We start from the raw sequence: 16820 nt of genomic DNA, 5'->3' as shown, positions 1-16820 counted from the left end.
TAAGCAGATCTCAAGAGGCTCGAGTCAATGAAATTCCACTGGCTGTTGACCCTCAGATGGTTTGAAGGCGCAGTCTCCGGTTGGGTTGCAGCAGTTTTCAGGGTGGTTGAAATGATCGATTTCAATGATTCAGGGAGTCGATCAAGTTGAAGCCGATAAAATGGCTCTTCTAGGTAGAGTAAGAGTTCAGGACGGTTGATTTGATGGTTTCGAGCAGTTGAGTCGGCACTTGAGTTAGTTGCTTCCAAGATGTTCAACCCTTGATCTTTGTTGAGACAAGGTGCTTCGATTCAATGGGTCGAGCTGGTATCTGAATAGCTCGAGAGGTATGAAGTAGTTTGAAGTTGTGCAGAGTGCCAAAGGAAGCACCACAGGTCCTGTGGCAGTTTGAAGGACATTGAGATTGGTCGATGCAAATATCTCAAGACCTTTAGTTCTGCACATCCAATACAGGAAGTTATTAAGCACCTACAGGCAGTCCCTCCCCTCCACTGAACAGGATCTGCGTTCCGGTGCAACATCCAGCGGAGAACACTTTGTCTAAAACTGTACACTCACACGGTTGCTTGCTTATGGTTAGGAAGAAGAGCTTGCCTCTGCCTTGGACTCATTTTCTCTTCACCTCTCTGGCAGATGACTTTAGGATAGGCTGCATCCCAAAAGATGTCCATTGATTCCTTCATATTGTCATGAGACTTAAAAGATCACTCAAAGAAGGAAGGGGTGCCACCTTCAAGATACATGCAAAATGTCAAATGGTATTGGTCGAAAGAAAGCCTGCTTTAACAGGTCAATTTCAGGCTGTTGTACCTATTGCCCTTTGCCTTCTGACTTCATACCCAGAGTTCCTTGTCCTTTCGGGAATGGTGGGATAGGAATTTGTAGAGGGCCCTAGCAGAAACTAAGATGGAGGTCTCTTAGCCACCTCTCATCTGGCTGCTCTACGTCCACCTGCTTCCCATGTCTGTTGACTTCAAATGGACTCTACTGGTTAGCACCCTGGCTGCAGTGTGACTTTGTTATGCTTTTGCTACCATTGAAGTACCAGTTCACAGGAGATCTCCCAAGGAGGCTTTCTGAGCTCTAGAGGAAGATGTTGTGGAGAATTTAAGGACAGACCACTAGTGCACATGAGTCCTGCCATTGCTGATTCCCTGATGACAGGGCTGACAGTTGAAGGATATCGAATTATTGTGGTTGTTCAATTGTGTGACCTTACTAGCCACCATGCCCCAACTTAATTCACTGGGTAGGCTGACTCTTCACAGTAGTATACACACAGGTTTGTGGCCTCCCTCTACCATGTGTTCTACCTTTGTCATGCTCCTGAATTTAAAAGCGCCAAACCACCAGGTGCCATGACTTAATGCAATGTATGCGACTTCCTTGTGCTTATGATAGCAGCCTCCAGACCTCACAGCTTTACATTACAAAACCTTTACATTACATTGCATTACATTACATTTGTAATGCACACTATTGGCCCTCAGGCATAAAGGCGCAGACAAGACAAAACCAAGTAATATACAACAGTAGGACACAAGACATATTTCCTCGCAGAGAGGGGAGGGACAGAGGCATAAGGGGACACCCAGAGTATGTACCGCTGGGTCAACCCTAAATATCACATCGCAAGTGATAGGTAATTGTGGAAAGCTAGGTCATAACGGGGAGTTCTCTTATTTAACTAAGCAAAGAGATGGGTTTTAAGTTCTTTCTTGAAAACTTGCAAGGAGTTCAGATTCCTTAATCTGACAGGAAGTTTATTCCACAAGGAAGGAGCCCTAACGTTGAAAGCCCCATTTTCTGCCTTTGCAGTCCTAATTCTGGGCTGACAATCAGGTTATGTTTTCCGGATCTGAGGGATCGTTGGTTAGATTTCTCTTTTATGTGATTCTGTAAGTATATAGGCATAACTTGTAGCCTACACTTAAAGGTGATTACCAACACTCTGAAGACTATCCAAGCTTCTATCGGAAGCCAGTGAAGAGATCTCCTAGCCTCTGTTAAATGACTATGCTTGGGGAGTCTGAGGATTACTCTGACCGCCCAGTTCTGAGCGACCTGTAATCTGCGTAATTCAAGTTGGCTAGTGCCTAGCAGAAGACTGCAACAGTAGTCCAACTGTGCCCCAATTCTTGCCCTTGCAATAGTCTCGGCGCATTCCTGAGATATCATAGGCCTCAGGTGAGAGAGTAGTTAAACCATTACGCTACTCCCGCCAATACCGTAGAAACATGAGCCTTCATACTCAAAGTTGAATCCAAGGTTACCCCTAAGATTTTTGTTTTTGGTAGAGGAGAGATGACGTCATCTCCTAGTTTGAAGGAGCTATATGCTTTATCAAGATTTTTTAGAGCCCTTCAACTATCGACGATCAGAAGCTCTGTCTTACTACGGTTCAGAGCAAGGAAGTTTTCCAACATCCACCTTTCAATTAGAGTGAAAATTCTATTTACCTCAAGCTCGTCCCTCTCATGATGTCCTTTTAATGAGATGACACATTGAGTGTCATCTACATAATTTGAAAATATGACCCTCTCCTCCTCAAGCATGAAGAAAAAGAGTGCCATAAATAGATTATATAGGCAAGGTGACATGCTCGCACCTTGGCGAACTCCATATATCACTGATATGGGAGTGTCTTCCGCCGAGGCCGAGCAGACTCTACTGCTTCTATGCTCCAAGAAGGACTGAACCCACTGAGCTGCTGAGGCAGAGAGATTGGCCACATCTTGCAATCTGGGAATGAGAATGGAATGTTCACTCAAATCAAAAGCTGCTGATTGATCTACGGAGATTATTAATGACAAGCCCCTTCTATCCATCTCTCCCAAGAGTTTAGTTTTAAACTCCAAAAGAACTGTTTCAGTCCCAATTTATTTTCAAAAACCTGACTGCTTAGGATGGAGAATGGGGTATTTCTCCAGGTGTTCTGCCAACTGGCCGTATGCCACCCTATCTAAGATTTTCAATAGGAAAGGAGTATTGGATATCGGTTGAAAATTTAGCGGGTTATCCATTGGCAGACCCTGTTCTTTGAGAATGGGAGTGACCATAGTGGATTTAATCTCGTCTGGGATGCTAGCTTCCTTTAAGGAGGTATTTATGAATGTACATATTGCATCAAGGAGCCTCGGGGGACATGTCTTTACAATCATCGAGGAGCAGGCATCTCCTCTGCATTGAGAGGGTTTCATGTGTTTGATGATTTTTTAAAGCTCACTCAATGTAATGAAAATCAAATTGAGGTATCGAGGGGTCATGATTGAAACCCATATTAGAAGCCTTGCATACTGGAATGGAGATTTATTTTTTCTAACATTGTCATTCGAATATTGTGTAGCTTATTAAATAAGCCATCTTGTATTAATTGCCACCAAGTGGTGTCATCTTTTGCTAAGTTGTCTAGAGGAGCAGGGGTACTGTCTTGTTCTTTTAGGATCCTGAACATTTCCCTTGTGTTAGATTTAGCTGTATTAATCCGGTTGTTGTGAAATTCTCTTTTAGCTTCGAGGATCGATTTTTTATACTCATATACTAGGTTCTTATACCTTACTAGACATACAGGGGACATTCCTTTTTCCAAGCAAAGAATGCTTTACTAACTTCATTTTTTTTGATCCGTAGCTCCTTTGAGAACCAGGCCTTACTTTTATGTTCTGGAGACTTTATATTTTTTAGCTTAAGCGGCGCTAACTTCTCTGATATGTGAGATAGATTATCTATCAGAATTGTCGCCATAACCCGAGGGGACTGTTCTGTATGAATATTGAGAAGATTGTTTTTAAGCAATGGGTCAATATTATCTAACGTAATACGTTTAAGGTTCCTTAGCCATACTTTAGGTGGCTTACTAAAAGATTTGACTAAATGGGCACGTTCAAAGTAAAATGCACAAATAAATGATCAGACCACGGACATGGGATGGCTGCTACATTGCTGCAGTCTATATTTAGGCTTCCAAGCCAGTCAAGTGCATGACCAGATATATGGGTTGGCATTGTCATAAATTGGGAAAAACTCAAGTCATCTAATGTTTGTTTCATTTCTATGGCATGAAAGTCCGTATCTACTCCCAACCAACAGTTGAAGTCACCCAAGATTAAAAATCTAGTAGCTGGCTTCAAAAGAGGTATGATGTAGGAGGACAGTGCCTCGGCCAAATGTAGCTTTGAGGATGGTGGACAATACCCTCAGTTGATTCCATTTAAATGACCACAACCAGCTCAACCAGTGATGACTTTGCCTGCGCTTGTTCCAAAACCAACACACTTGCTGGTCTGCATCACTTGCGCAGATAGGCAATTCCTGGAGCCATGTGCCAAAGTCTCCCTCTTTGCCACTTCTTGATTGTTGCTAATGTACACCCTGAAACATGCATAGGGGATTTGATGTAAATCAGTGCAGGATTTCAATTCACAACGTTAACCAAACTGGAAATACCTAGAGTCAGGTCCACATACCAACACGGAAATTGTAATCACCTTGGCACAACTTAAGAAGTAATTATTATAAACCTACCTGATGGACATGACCTCGCTTTCTTGACGACATGGGACAATATCAATTTTGAAATTCTTGGCCTTAATGTTCACTGCAGCAGCCAGATTGACTGGGAACAGGGCGTGGACCTTTGCTTGCACTTCCACGCCCGCCTGGAGCAGATGTGTGTTCACACCCATGAACAGAACCATGTCTTTGGCCAGGCTGGGAATTTAGAGAGATGAGAAAGTCATGAAAAGACACTAGGGTTGCTGGAGTCTCATTGCCATCGATCATCCTGTTACGGTCTAATATTCACCTCAGGCTCATCTTTGAATGTACTTTAATGTTGGACTCTAATAACTGAGCAACACTAAAATCTGAAGAAGGAGAGGGAGAAATCTGTGCTTGCACTATTACAGAGAAGAGAGACAAAAAAGGAACAGGGAAGAGATGTAAGTTATACATGCACCTATATATTTATAATAATTATTTATTTATTGTGATTTAGTTCTAGTTTACATCTTTAGGCATGTGGGAGGGGGCAGCTTACCATGTATTCCAGCATTGGTCACAGAAGCATAATACATGCTTCTTTCTATAGGCAGCCCTATGCATGTAGGCACAATGTGGCGGACTTCCGTAGACAGCAGAGGCTTGGCCCAGTGTGTGTCCACACCCTCTTGAAGACTTTTCAAGGCGTCCTTAAGGTTCGGGAGCTTTTCTTCTGTTTTATAAAATGCCTAAAACAATGGAACACCTGTGATTAGGAAATCAAACAGTTGCTTAAATGTCCTTTCAGTTAAATGGATGCAGCAACACATTCTGTTTAGTCTTCATTGGCTGCACCGAAAAATGCCTCTGGTGTAGGGCGAGGCCTGTTTATCAGGACATTGGTAAAATGGGTCCCATTTTTCTGAATGACCATGAAAGCCACTGACCCTAAGTTCATTTGACATTCATTGCGGAAGCCTAACTGGATTTTGCTTTTTCGTTTGGTGATGGGTACCCATGTTTGCAGTATTTATGGGAGGTAACTTATGTATGAACTATAAGCAAGCGGCAATGACACTATGCTGCAACATCTTCCCATGGCTGCAGTATGCACACCTCGATGGTTTTTAACGACAAAACACAGCTAATGCAAGAACTAACCGTCATGTGCATGTACACATGGTTGTGTTGGATGTGCTACAAACCCGCAATTCCAAAGGAAATGCACAATCTGTGGGTGCTGGATGTATAGCATTAACCTGCACACAAATAGAGCTCTTGAGACACTGGAAGCTTCCAAGGAAACCCAGCGTATTATTCCAGACACTTTGCAGCAGTGCAAGTGTAACAATAACAGCAGTCGGGAAAAGGGTGACCTAGTGCAAAAACATTCTTTCAATGCATGGTTTGCCGCAGGGCAACACGTGGCCTAGTGCTACCACGGAAGAGTGGAACTGGGTGGGACACATATTTCCCTGGTATAAACATGCATTGAAAGAAAACATTTTTTACGCTGGACAATTTGTACCCTAGTGCCAATAGCATGGACTCTTGCACTTGCACAAGTGCAACGCTTCTTTAAGGCGGCCTTGCATGTAGATATGCAATTCCTACTTAAGTTTTTAAAGTAAATTTGTGAAATTAATATGTAGTAAGAATATAGAATACGTGATGTCATAATACTCATTTGAATATAACATTTAATGAGCAATAAAGAAACACAGGGAGGATAGTTCAGGGGCAACGTGCTCGCCTTGGAAGCAAGACGACATGGAGCAACCGTCCCCGGGATCATGCTTAGAAACCTCTGGGTATTAATAACCTATCATATCATTCCACTGAAATCCCTAGTTTCCAAATGGACCCGATGCGCTTAGCCTAAAACCATAGGAATCGTGCAATAGCGATGGGAGGACAGCAGTTATGTCGTCTACTGGGCTGAGACTAACAGAAGTAATATTTTCCCCAAACTAAGCACTGGTGTCTTTTAGGATTGTTGAAGCAAACTGCATTGAACAGGAGAGAACACTATATGCATCACCTGGAGAATGCATTCCATATTGCCTTTCACGTGATGAGCTACCACTGATGTGTTCATTGTTTAAACTGCTAAGAAAATCTGCCGTGCAATATTACTCGTATCTTCCACCTCTGAATGAAGTATTCGCACAGTTGACGAGATAAATCAGTGGCCTGAGTATCCACCAAAAGTGCTGAAGATGAAGGATTGGGTCTTGTGAGGGCCAAACCTATTGTTCTGCAGAGCATAACATTTCTAGCATAGAGTTGGGTCTAGCCCCTTGAGCACAGCCCGCCTAGTATAGTCTCCTGCTCCCACTACCCATCACTGCAGTACCCTCTTCTATGTTAAACCCCCCTGGTTGCTCCTTCTTGAACCTTGTGCAAGCCCACTGTTGCCTGGGTCTCTGGATTGTCACCTCCCTCCCTTTAATCATTCAGGTGTGGCCCAGAGAGCTAAATGTTATTTGCACCCCTCCCCCTTCTGAGTGACGAAAAGCCCACAGAACAGGCTGTGTTAGCTTTCTCTGTTTCCTGTGTACGATCACTCACATTATAAGCTGATGTGAATCATTTGTGGATCCCACCAAAGTGAACAGCTGAGTAGAATCTAGACCTCTGGATGCACTTGCCCACAGAGGCAGCTGCACTTCCATCACGGTACCTAATGTGGCAGAAACTGTGCCTGGAGTTACTGTAGGCGCTCTTGCTCAGCAGGAAGGGGTCTGGCATTTCAGGTTGCACTGCTGGTTGCAGCGGTCATTCACAGGGACATTCTCCACTAGTAGTGCACAGCAAGATACAGCATGACCGAGTGATTCCAGACACTGCCCAAAGAACACACCTAGCTTTGAAGTTCTCAGTGGAGAATCCGCCACATAACTGCACACATTGGGATTACTGGCGCCACCTGGTGGCAGCAGCTTCTGCACAGGTGCATGCTGAAGAGTGTTTTTCGCGAGGCTCTATTCTGCGCAGACGTCAGCTACTCTATCTGCTTTGTTCAGAAAACAGCAATGTGACTGCCTTGTTGGGTCGACATTATTCAGTCAAATTTCTGACTTTTCTCTTCTGAGGCAGCTCACTACTTTGGATCAAAAAAATGAGCCCTCTGATTCAGTGACAAACAAGCACGTTTTCTCTGCAAACTATAATACAATACAAACTCTTTGCATTGCACTCATTGTTTGTAAACTTTATACAGGTTAGAATATTTTGGCCGTACCTCCATTGCATGTCGAATGCTGGACTTGTCGAGCTTGGCAAAGAAAACTTCCTGGCCAAAGAGCTTCAGGTATGCGGATGCCAGGGGCTCATCAGTGGGAACTGCTTTCCATTCGGAGAGCTGCAGCGAAACAGCGAATTCATTACAAGATTATCAGTGAGGCATAGCTTCTAGCACACAGTGATACACCCCGCTATACAGGGTACTGCACATGGAACCTCATAGCTGCAAATCAAATACCTTCCAAAATGTTGCATTTCTTCCCACACAGTCAAAATATGGAGCACTCTGGATTCTATCTCTCTCTCTTTCTGTCTGCCCGTTTCCATGGTATCAGGTAATAATATCACTATATATATGGTCTCCGGCACAACCTTTTCCCGGAACATTATATAGGTGACCATATATATAGGCACAGGGGCAGCTGGGATTGCAGGGGTGTCCCCCGCGCCACATGAAAAATAAAAAAGGGTTTGGGGGTTGCGATGGTGTCCCCCGCATGTTCCATGTGATAATGTCCCCACAAAACAGTGATTTTTCAGTGATGTATTTGCACGGCGATATTTTTGAGGGGACATTATTACACTGCACTTCTCTCTCTTTCTCTTCCTGCCTCTCTCTTTATTTTTCTGTCTTGTATCTTTTTCTCACTCTCCCTTTCTTTCTGTCTCTTTCGGGGGCTCTACCTTTCTTTTGCCTCGCTCTCTCTTGCTCGCCTCTCTTTTGCCATCCTTTTCATATCTCGCTCTTTCTCTCTACTCCTCTCGCTCTGTGTCTCTCTGTGTGTCCTGCACTGTTTTCCTCTCTTGCCATCTCTGCTTTCCCGTACATTAGTTCTGTCTTCACTGGCCCATTAGTTTGAAATCGCATCTTTGTGACTGTGTGATTTTTACTGTGTTTGCTTGCATATTAAGTCAGTAATGCATATTTCAAGAAATATTCTCCTGTCATTTAAATATGCATAATCAAACACACGAGCCAAGGTTAATAGAAACAATATATGCACCCCACTCCCTCCCAAAATAAAGGAGTGTTATTGATGGCACATCCGACATGGCTGGATTGTACTTGTGGAAATTGCACACAAAGCTTTTACAATAATTTTGTTTGAGATGTGTCCACTTTGTTTACAATAAAGCAAGTTGTGTGTCTACATTGGTCTTACAAATGTCAATGCCTTGAGAGATCAGACTGCATTTTACCAGCTGGAATGATTTCCTTTTAATGGCTAGATCACCTTTCAGGCTGCATGTTTCAACCTCCATGTTGTCCACAGTGAAGGACATGAATACCTACAGACGAAGCTGATGGCCTCATTGCTAAGAATGTTTTCAGGACTTCCACTAAACCCACAATCTTTGAACAACACTTCCTCCTTGCTCACCTTGTCCATTTACCCTCCTTCCACAGCCTCAAAGGCTCCCTCACTCATGCCGACCTCTAACACCACCCTCATGCCTGACTCCTAACAACCACCAGAGTTGTACTCCATCACTGCTCTCCCACTCTTGCACCCACACCCACTCCATCCTTAACCTACTCCTTCTCCCACCCACACACAAATAACGTGCACTGCCCCTTCATAGTGCAACACTGCTCAAACTTAGAGAAGCGATTTTGCTTCTAGCCGAGATTTCTGTCCCTCCACCATAAAAAAATGTGCTTTTCCATCGTATTTCCACAGGATGTCTTCCTGGAAATGTACATAGCATATTTTTACTGGCTTCAACAATAAGCACTGTTCTCCCTCATCTGTACCATATTATGGCACAAAATGTCATTTGTCACAATGTTGTACTTCTGGTTCCTGTCACTCTAGGGCCCTCATTCCGAGGTTGGTGCTAGTCATGGCATTTATTAGCGCCATGACTAGCATCAATACCGGTACCGCCACCGACTTGGTGGTATGGGGACTTACCGGTCTATTCCGACCTTTGCGGGACCGGTAAGTCCCCATTTGAAAAGCCATTCCCCATTTCCATTTGAGCCTCCGTAGGGCTCAATGGGAAGGGGGAAGGCGTGAATAACGGTACCGCAAATTGCGGTACCGTTATTGACCGCGGTATCCCTTTGCGAGTCCCGTCCATAACGCCGTAAAACCAGGCGTTAAGGGAGCGACCCGCAAAGGGACCTCGGAATAGGGCGCAAAGGGATTACCGGCACCGGTGTCATTACCGGTGCCCGGTATCCCTTTGCACCCAGGTCGTAATGACCCCCTAAATCTTCTTGTAAATGCACCACACACCAAATACAACTTAATGAAAAATACTTCGCTAAATTATCTTTTATAAAATGCTCTGTACGAGACAACATTAAAATGAAGATTGGCTGAGTTTAAAGCTAGGGATGCCGGAATGGTACCTTGCTTCATTTGCATGTGTCCGGATTTTCTTCAATTACTATAAAAAGGTGAGCCTGTAAAATGCAGGTTGTTACCTTCTTGCCCGAGAGACAGCACCAGATAAATTACCCCGAATACTCCACAAACATTGCATCAATATTGAATCTGCAAAGGCGAAGAAGCATGAAAGCCAAAGGACTGGATTCTGCTGAAGTACTAACTCACACCAAGAAATGCTGGAAGCCCGTTACCAAATAACACTTTCTGCTTCATTTTAAAAATGGTAACTTGTTGCACTGAAACAATGGGCTGCAGATAACTGTAAAAGTAAGAAATATGGAGTCTGTGAAATGAAAAGCAGGTTTCCATCTAATAATAATAAACCCATTCCCTGCAAGTAGTGGGGAGCAGAGTCAAGATAGCCAAATAACCGGCGTCAGTTCTTACATTATACAAAAATATTGTTTAGGTTTAAACAGAGCTTAATGTATTCACCTGTAATTTCAGAAACCAACATGCAATCATGTGTTTTCAAATGAAGCATTACACTGTACAAACCTTTAATTAAAAAAAGTGGCAGTGCCATTTCAAATGAAGCATCATATTGTGAAAGGCAGTGTTTTAACCTTGGATTATCTAATTTGAAATACGTGAGATAATGTTGAATGTAAATAATGTATTTCTTTTTCCAACAGAAATCCAAACCAAATGCATTACTCTTTCAATGATATGTGCCAGAAACATACTGTAGTGCACTTATAGATGCAAATAGAAGCCTATTGTAAATGTCTTAAATGTTATACTTAGTTATGAATATTTAAACAGGGAACACATCCCTGTTTGAATCTGTATGGTGAGATTGGTGTGCTAGTGTAACTGTGCAAAGGATAGTTTTGCTGATTCTTCTTGGAACCTGACAACAAGCTAATTTTTAGGCCTGCATATGTTTCTGATGGGAGACAGCTTACCAGGAGGTTAGCTTGGCCATCTTGAGATAGACAGCCTTATTTATCTTACATCAAAGAAACACAATAGAAGCCCAATGACAAAGGCCCTCATTACGACCCTGGCGGAGATCGTGGTGCAATATGCACCATGGAGCACGGCGGAAAGCTGCCAATACCGCCATGGGGGTTGGCGGATTTACCGCCCCATTCCGACATTGGCGGGGCGGTAAATCCCCATTCCCCATTTTACCCTTCCCCATTCCCATTTTTGCCCCATAGGGTATAATGGGAGTGGGGAAGGCGTTAATTACGCCACCGTAAAATACGGTGGCGTAATTAACAACAAGGTCCCGTAGCGCCATGGATTTCTCCGCCCGGAAAAACCAGGCGGAAAACGGCTCCATGGCGCTACGGGAACTCGTAGTAGGGCGGAAGGGTCCGCCGCGAATACCGCTGGCGTAAACCCACTCCGCCAGGGTCGTAATGAGGCCCAAAGACCCATCTTTCCTGGGCCTCTGAGTAATGGGAGGCCCGCTCTCACTAGGGCTCATCTCAAAATAAATTTTCGTAGAAAAATTGTGCAATACATTCCTGTGCACACATCCATGGTCCTCTGAAGAGATACAATCTGGACTCACCACATGAGGCCAGAATGTACCTCTTGACATTAGCTTGGTACTAAAATCCACATATCCAGATAATGAAAGAACAAACAAATGAGAATCTGACAGCTACCCATATCAGTCAATGACTGATGGTTTCACAAAGGGGTCTCTGAGATCTGCTCACATGGTTTATCGTCCTAACACCAACAGAAATAAAAAGGACCATTCCAAGTAGCATTGTTCATGCATTCAAAATGATTTACACTCTAACTGAACAATGATAGGACTCAGTACGAAAGGACACACTGTTTTGAAACTGTGAGATATTCCTCTACAAAAGTAGCCTACCATGACATCTGTAGATTTATTAATAATTGATATTACAAATATTAATAATTAAGTAATATTTTCTTGCACAATTTCATGCCATATGTTGCTGAATTTCCTAGGATCGTGGGAATTCAGAAATTAATACTTCATTGATGCATCATAGTGATATAAAGAGCTATGGAAGAAAACAGATTTTGGCTTTAAAAGTGTTCAGAACACACCTGTGTCATGTTCAGAAATATGGTCGACCTATAAAATTAAGGGGTGTATCTGTAGGAGTGCCAGCCTGTTAAGCAAGCATATGGAATGTCTTAACCAATCTAAAAGTGTGAGGTCACCATGACATAGTGTGGGGATGTTACGCAAACTACATTGCCTTCCACTCCAAGCAAGGATACTGTTCAAGACTGCATGTATCATCTACAAAGCAGTCACTAGTGGCACACCACTTTACCTGGAGTCTAAGCTCCACATATCTGGTGGCACACGCTCCTAGTGTTGCAAACCTACCAACCTGCTTGAATAACAACTTGTTTGAAAATAGAGGACCCACAATCAATCCTTCTCTTGTCATGCACCCATCCTCTGGAACCCGATTCTAGTGCTGGTTCAGAATGCCCCCACAATTATCCAATTAGCCAATTTCGCAAATCTCTCAAAACATGGCTCTTTCAACAACACCTGACCAAGTACTCATTCCAATGAACGCATACACTGACACACAGACCTCACAGCACTGTGCTACTGTTAAAAGATGCCAGCCCAGTACAGAGCTCCACTGCTCTGGAGCTAGGTCGTTTTTTGAAACAGAAAAAAAAGTACATAAAATGTGCGCCGGGGAAGGGAAAATGAAGTCGTTTTCCCCTTGCATGGCGGCCACTGAAAACAATAAAAAAAAGTAAACAAACTAAATGGCCACCATGAAAAGGAAGAAGGGACTACATGTAGTCCATTCTCCCTTTCCATTGTGGCCATTAAAAAAAAATGAATAAAGTCAAAAAAATGCCCGCCATGGAAACTTCCTTTCCATGGTGGCCTGTCGCAGATCAGGAGTGGATGCACTGTAGGCAGAAGTGTTTTCAGCACGTTCGCTCCCAAAAAGCAGGTAAGTGTGGGGGGGAGGGAGAGAGGGAAGAGAAATGTGGGGGAGGGAGGTGGTTAGAGAAGACTTACCTCATTCCCCGTTGAGGGCAGATGGTAGCCGTCAGCCCTGAGTAGGCTCAAGGTGGTGGAAATACTGTCTGGTCATGTCCATGTTCTGAGCCTCCCCATTGGCTGGGACGCCACCACAACACCCTCACCGGGTACTAATATCATAAATGGAGCAGATTTGCAGACTGCTAAACTGTGCATGCGTGAAACCTTTTCTATAATACTAATCTAGGAAAATCATTAGTCTGTAGCTCTAGCTTTGGCAGATAAATTAAATAAAACAGAGCCAATGTAAAGTGATTTGCCCAGGATCACATGCTTTGGTCAAGAGGGATAACCCAGCATGCGTGACTATGTTTCTTGGGTCCACATTTTGCAATTCAAGCAGTCCCACCCCATCTTTATTTGTGCACCAATACATAATACTGCATAGTTGTCTTAAAAAAAAAAAAAACACCTATCCTAGGTTCAATAAAGCAATATTAAAATATTAAAAACACTAAGAATGTTTAATATGTATTAGGCTAAGCAAGTATCATTCATCCGGAAAGGGCAAAACAACACAACAGAGAGTATGGGCCTCATTACGACCCAGGCGGTAAGTTACCGTCTGGGTCGTACCCTTACCACCATGGCGTAAACTATGTTTACGCCATGGTGGTTGGCGGATTTACCGCCCCATTCCAAGGTGAGTGGGGCGGTAAATCCCCATTTCCCATTTTACCCTTCCCCATTCCCATTTTTGCCCCATAGGGCATAATGGGAATGGGGAAAGGCGCTAATTACGCCACCGTAAATTACGGTGGCGTAATTAGCACCAAGGTCCCTTTGCGGCATGGGTTTTAACGCCTGCAAAAAGCAGGCGTTAAAATCAACATTCCGCAAAGGGACCTTGGAATCAGGCGTTAAGGGTCGGCGCCGTTTACGGCGCCGTAAACCCCTTAAAGCCTGGGTCCTAACGAGGGCCAATGTGTCTGCAAAATAATTAAATAATAGTATGTGATTTAAAAATGAAAGTGTGTAGGTCTCCACGATAACATTTCAAATTCAAGGATCGGAAACTGTGTGTACATGCAGACATCTCTGAGCTCTGCCAATTTAACATGCATAACTATTTGAAAAAAATGAAAAAAGCCTGGTGACAAAACATACTTCAAAATATGATTTAGTGATGATTAGTGTGATATGTTCAGCTGCATATATGCATATATAAGGAGATCGACCATGCAAGAGGTGAGAGGAAGAAAGAAACGACTCCCTGAAGTGTGCAAGCCCAGGGGATTGCAGACCATTTGAAACAACCAAATCCAAGAATGCAACGTTTGTAAACAAATAAAAAGGGCAGAGAGGTTTTGGCGACCACATGGAGTAGAGCATGTTCTGCAAGATGTGGTCGTCGAGCAAGATAGGTTGTGCCGGAACAAGGGTGGAAAGTTCCAAGCCTCTTATTCTTAATATTGTTAAGTGGAGGAGAAGTGTTGGATGGCTCAGCTCCAATCCTGCCTCCATCCCTGTGCATCTTCCCTCCAGGAGCCCGGAAACCCTGGTAGAAAAATGTTACAGCTTTCTGGGAAAATTCCATCTGACAGCTGTTGGAGCGAGGCAGCTAGAAAGGAAGGAGAGTAGGACATGGGGTCTGTTTGAACCCTGTAACCTGTGGCCTTAAATAAATACCCAAGCCGATAGAGGACTTCTCTAGTTGTCTGTACTTGATATAACTGTGGTGTGCAAGTGAACGCTTCGCTTCACCCTAATAAAACAGAACCTGCTAGACGAAACCTTGGCTGCTTCTTCACTTGTGAGTACAAGTCTGCGCATGCTGTGTTGCACAACATCATTTTCGATATCCTTTTTTACTGTCTAAAAGGTAAAGCCATTGATTGGCAAGGGCACAATCATCCCTGCTAACTTCAGGGCACTTCTTTCTCCAGAAATTAGGAGTACTGTGCCCAAGGTTGCAAAAAAGCTTGATGATTGAAGATTACCAGGCTCAGGAAGCATCACTCCGGGGTCACCTAGAGGAAGACAACATGTTCTTCGCTTCTTTTTGTAGCTCACCACAGTGTGACTGGATGTGGCAGTGTAAGTTGGTGGGAAAACAAAAGTCAGTTAAGGCCTGTTAAATAAGGTAGGGTAAAGACCACTCAAGTAAGTCTCCTCTCACCCACTTAGTGAAATTGGATTTTGGTAAGAACCAAGAGAAACATCTTGTCAGATTAGTCCCCCATTGTGGTGCACCAGGACCTCTGCTCTAGAGGCAGGACATACTGCTTTTGACACAGGTACAGCTGAGAGGTCTCTGAGCTCTCAGTTGCTGTCAATGATGGTGGGAAGGATTGCAGGGAAAACTATTTATTCCCATATGGGCCTTGAACTCCCCCCTCCACCTGTAGGCGGACTGAGGCTATATTGAAGACTCCATATGGGGTAAATGTTAGATGCCAAGTCTTACAAGCCCCACAGTCCCAAGCCTTTTTGCTTTGGACTAAAGATGTTAATGAGAATGCACTCCCACATCCTGGATTTTGGGAACATTGAATTTTTGTAATATGTATATATATTCAGTAAAAAAAACTTTGCTAAAGGGACGTTATGGTTAAGTTGTGCTACTAAAAACCTATGAAATTCAGTGAAAAAAGTTTGTTAAAGGGACGTTATGGTTCCAAGTAAAACCCGAAACCCCCTTGAAATTTGCCAGTTATGGTAAGCTAAGCAACCATAACACGCGCCACCACTGTGCACTGCTAAGACTAACACCCAGGACATCACTGATGACATCACATGTGCATTTACTTTTCATGAAAATTCTGCACAAGGGATTCTTATTGTAATGTTAATAAAAAAGTGTCAAGGATCATTGGAATAAATATCATGAGGTACGTAGTGCATTAGCAATGCATTCATCCAAATAGCATTGCATTATGACGTTTTTTCCAATAAACTAAGGTACACATGTAGCTACATAGGCATATTGTGCAGCAGACATGATGGAGATTCAATATTAATAATCTTGCCATGTTAAATACTAAAATTGTAAATGCTTTCTTATTAGAGTTTTGCATACTGTGAAACATTTAATAAGTACGCAATAAAACCCACTTACTACATTATTGCATTATTGCACACAAAACACAAACAGACAACAACACATACACATATGAGCATATACAGGGAAAGTGCAGTAAACAATAAAACAGCAGTATTACCCGACAATCTTCATAACCTAACTGATTATGTTCGTGCACAGAAATGATTGCTCTGCTTCAAAGCTGCTACTTCCCTATGTAGAACTATCACATGATGTGACTGGACCCTGAGGAAAGTAGTGTGAGTACAATGTATACAATGTATACAAATATGAGCATGTCCAGGGAAAGTACAGTAATAAAAAAAAACAGCAGGACTATAAGTGTTGCTAACCTTACTGATTATCTTCATACACACAATGCACTGCTGTCTTTCAAGTCTGTGTTTTCCCCTATGTATATGTTTCATATGCTGTGAGTGGACCCTAAGTGACTGTAAGAACATATTTGAAGTATAAGTCTTCAAATATAGTACTTTTTGAATTTTTAGTTCCTGACTGTTACTGACCTACACATATCAGTAAAGGAAAAAAGTGTGAGCCAGACATGTGATGTCACAGTGATGTCATCAATGACATTTGCGATGTCAACTTTGATGTCCTGGGTGTTAGTCTTAGCAGTGCATGGTGGTGGCGC

General features: G+C 43.1%; 1 protein-coding gene across 1 annotated transcript in view; it reads right to left on the bottom strand.

The window, feature by feature from the left end:
• The window catches only part of LOC138559733 (vitellogenin-like), a 1213840-nt gene that overhangs the window by 614522 nt on the left and 582498 nt on the right, over positions 1-16820 (bottom strand). The window contains exons 16-19 of the mRNA XM_069642739.1: positions 7724-7843; positions 5039-5228; positions 4805-4898; positions 4525-4710 (exon numbers count right to left, since the gene is read on the bottom strand). Of these exons, the coding sequence (XP_069498840.1) occupies positions 4525-4710; positions 4805-4898; positions 5039-5228; positions 7724-7843 (590 nt within the window). The remainder of the gene's footprint in view (positions 1-4524; positions 4711-4804; positions 4899-5038; positions 5229-7723; positions 7844-16820) is intronic.

This window comes from Ambystoma mexicanum, chromosome 1q (assembly GCF_040938575.1).
Source record: "Ambystoma mexicanum isolate Mex_15411 chromosome 1q, UKY_AmexF1_1, whole genome shotgun sequence".
NCBI lineage: Eukaryota > Metazoa > Chordata > Amphibia > Caudata > Ambystomatidae > Ambystoma > Ambystoma mexicanum.
The sequence above is the reverse complement of the archived record's forward strand: the minus strand, read 5'-3'. Positions and strand labels throughout refer to the sequence as shown.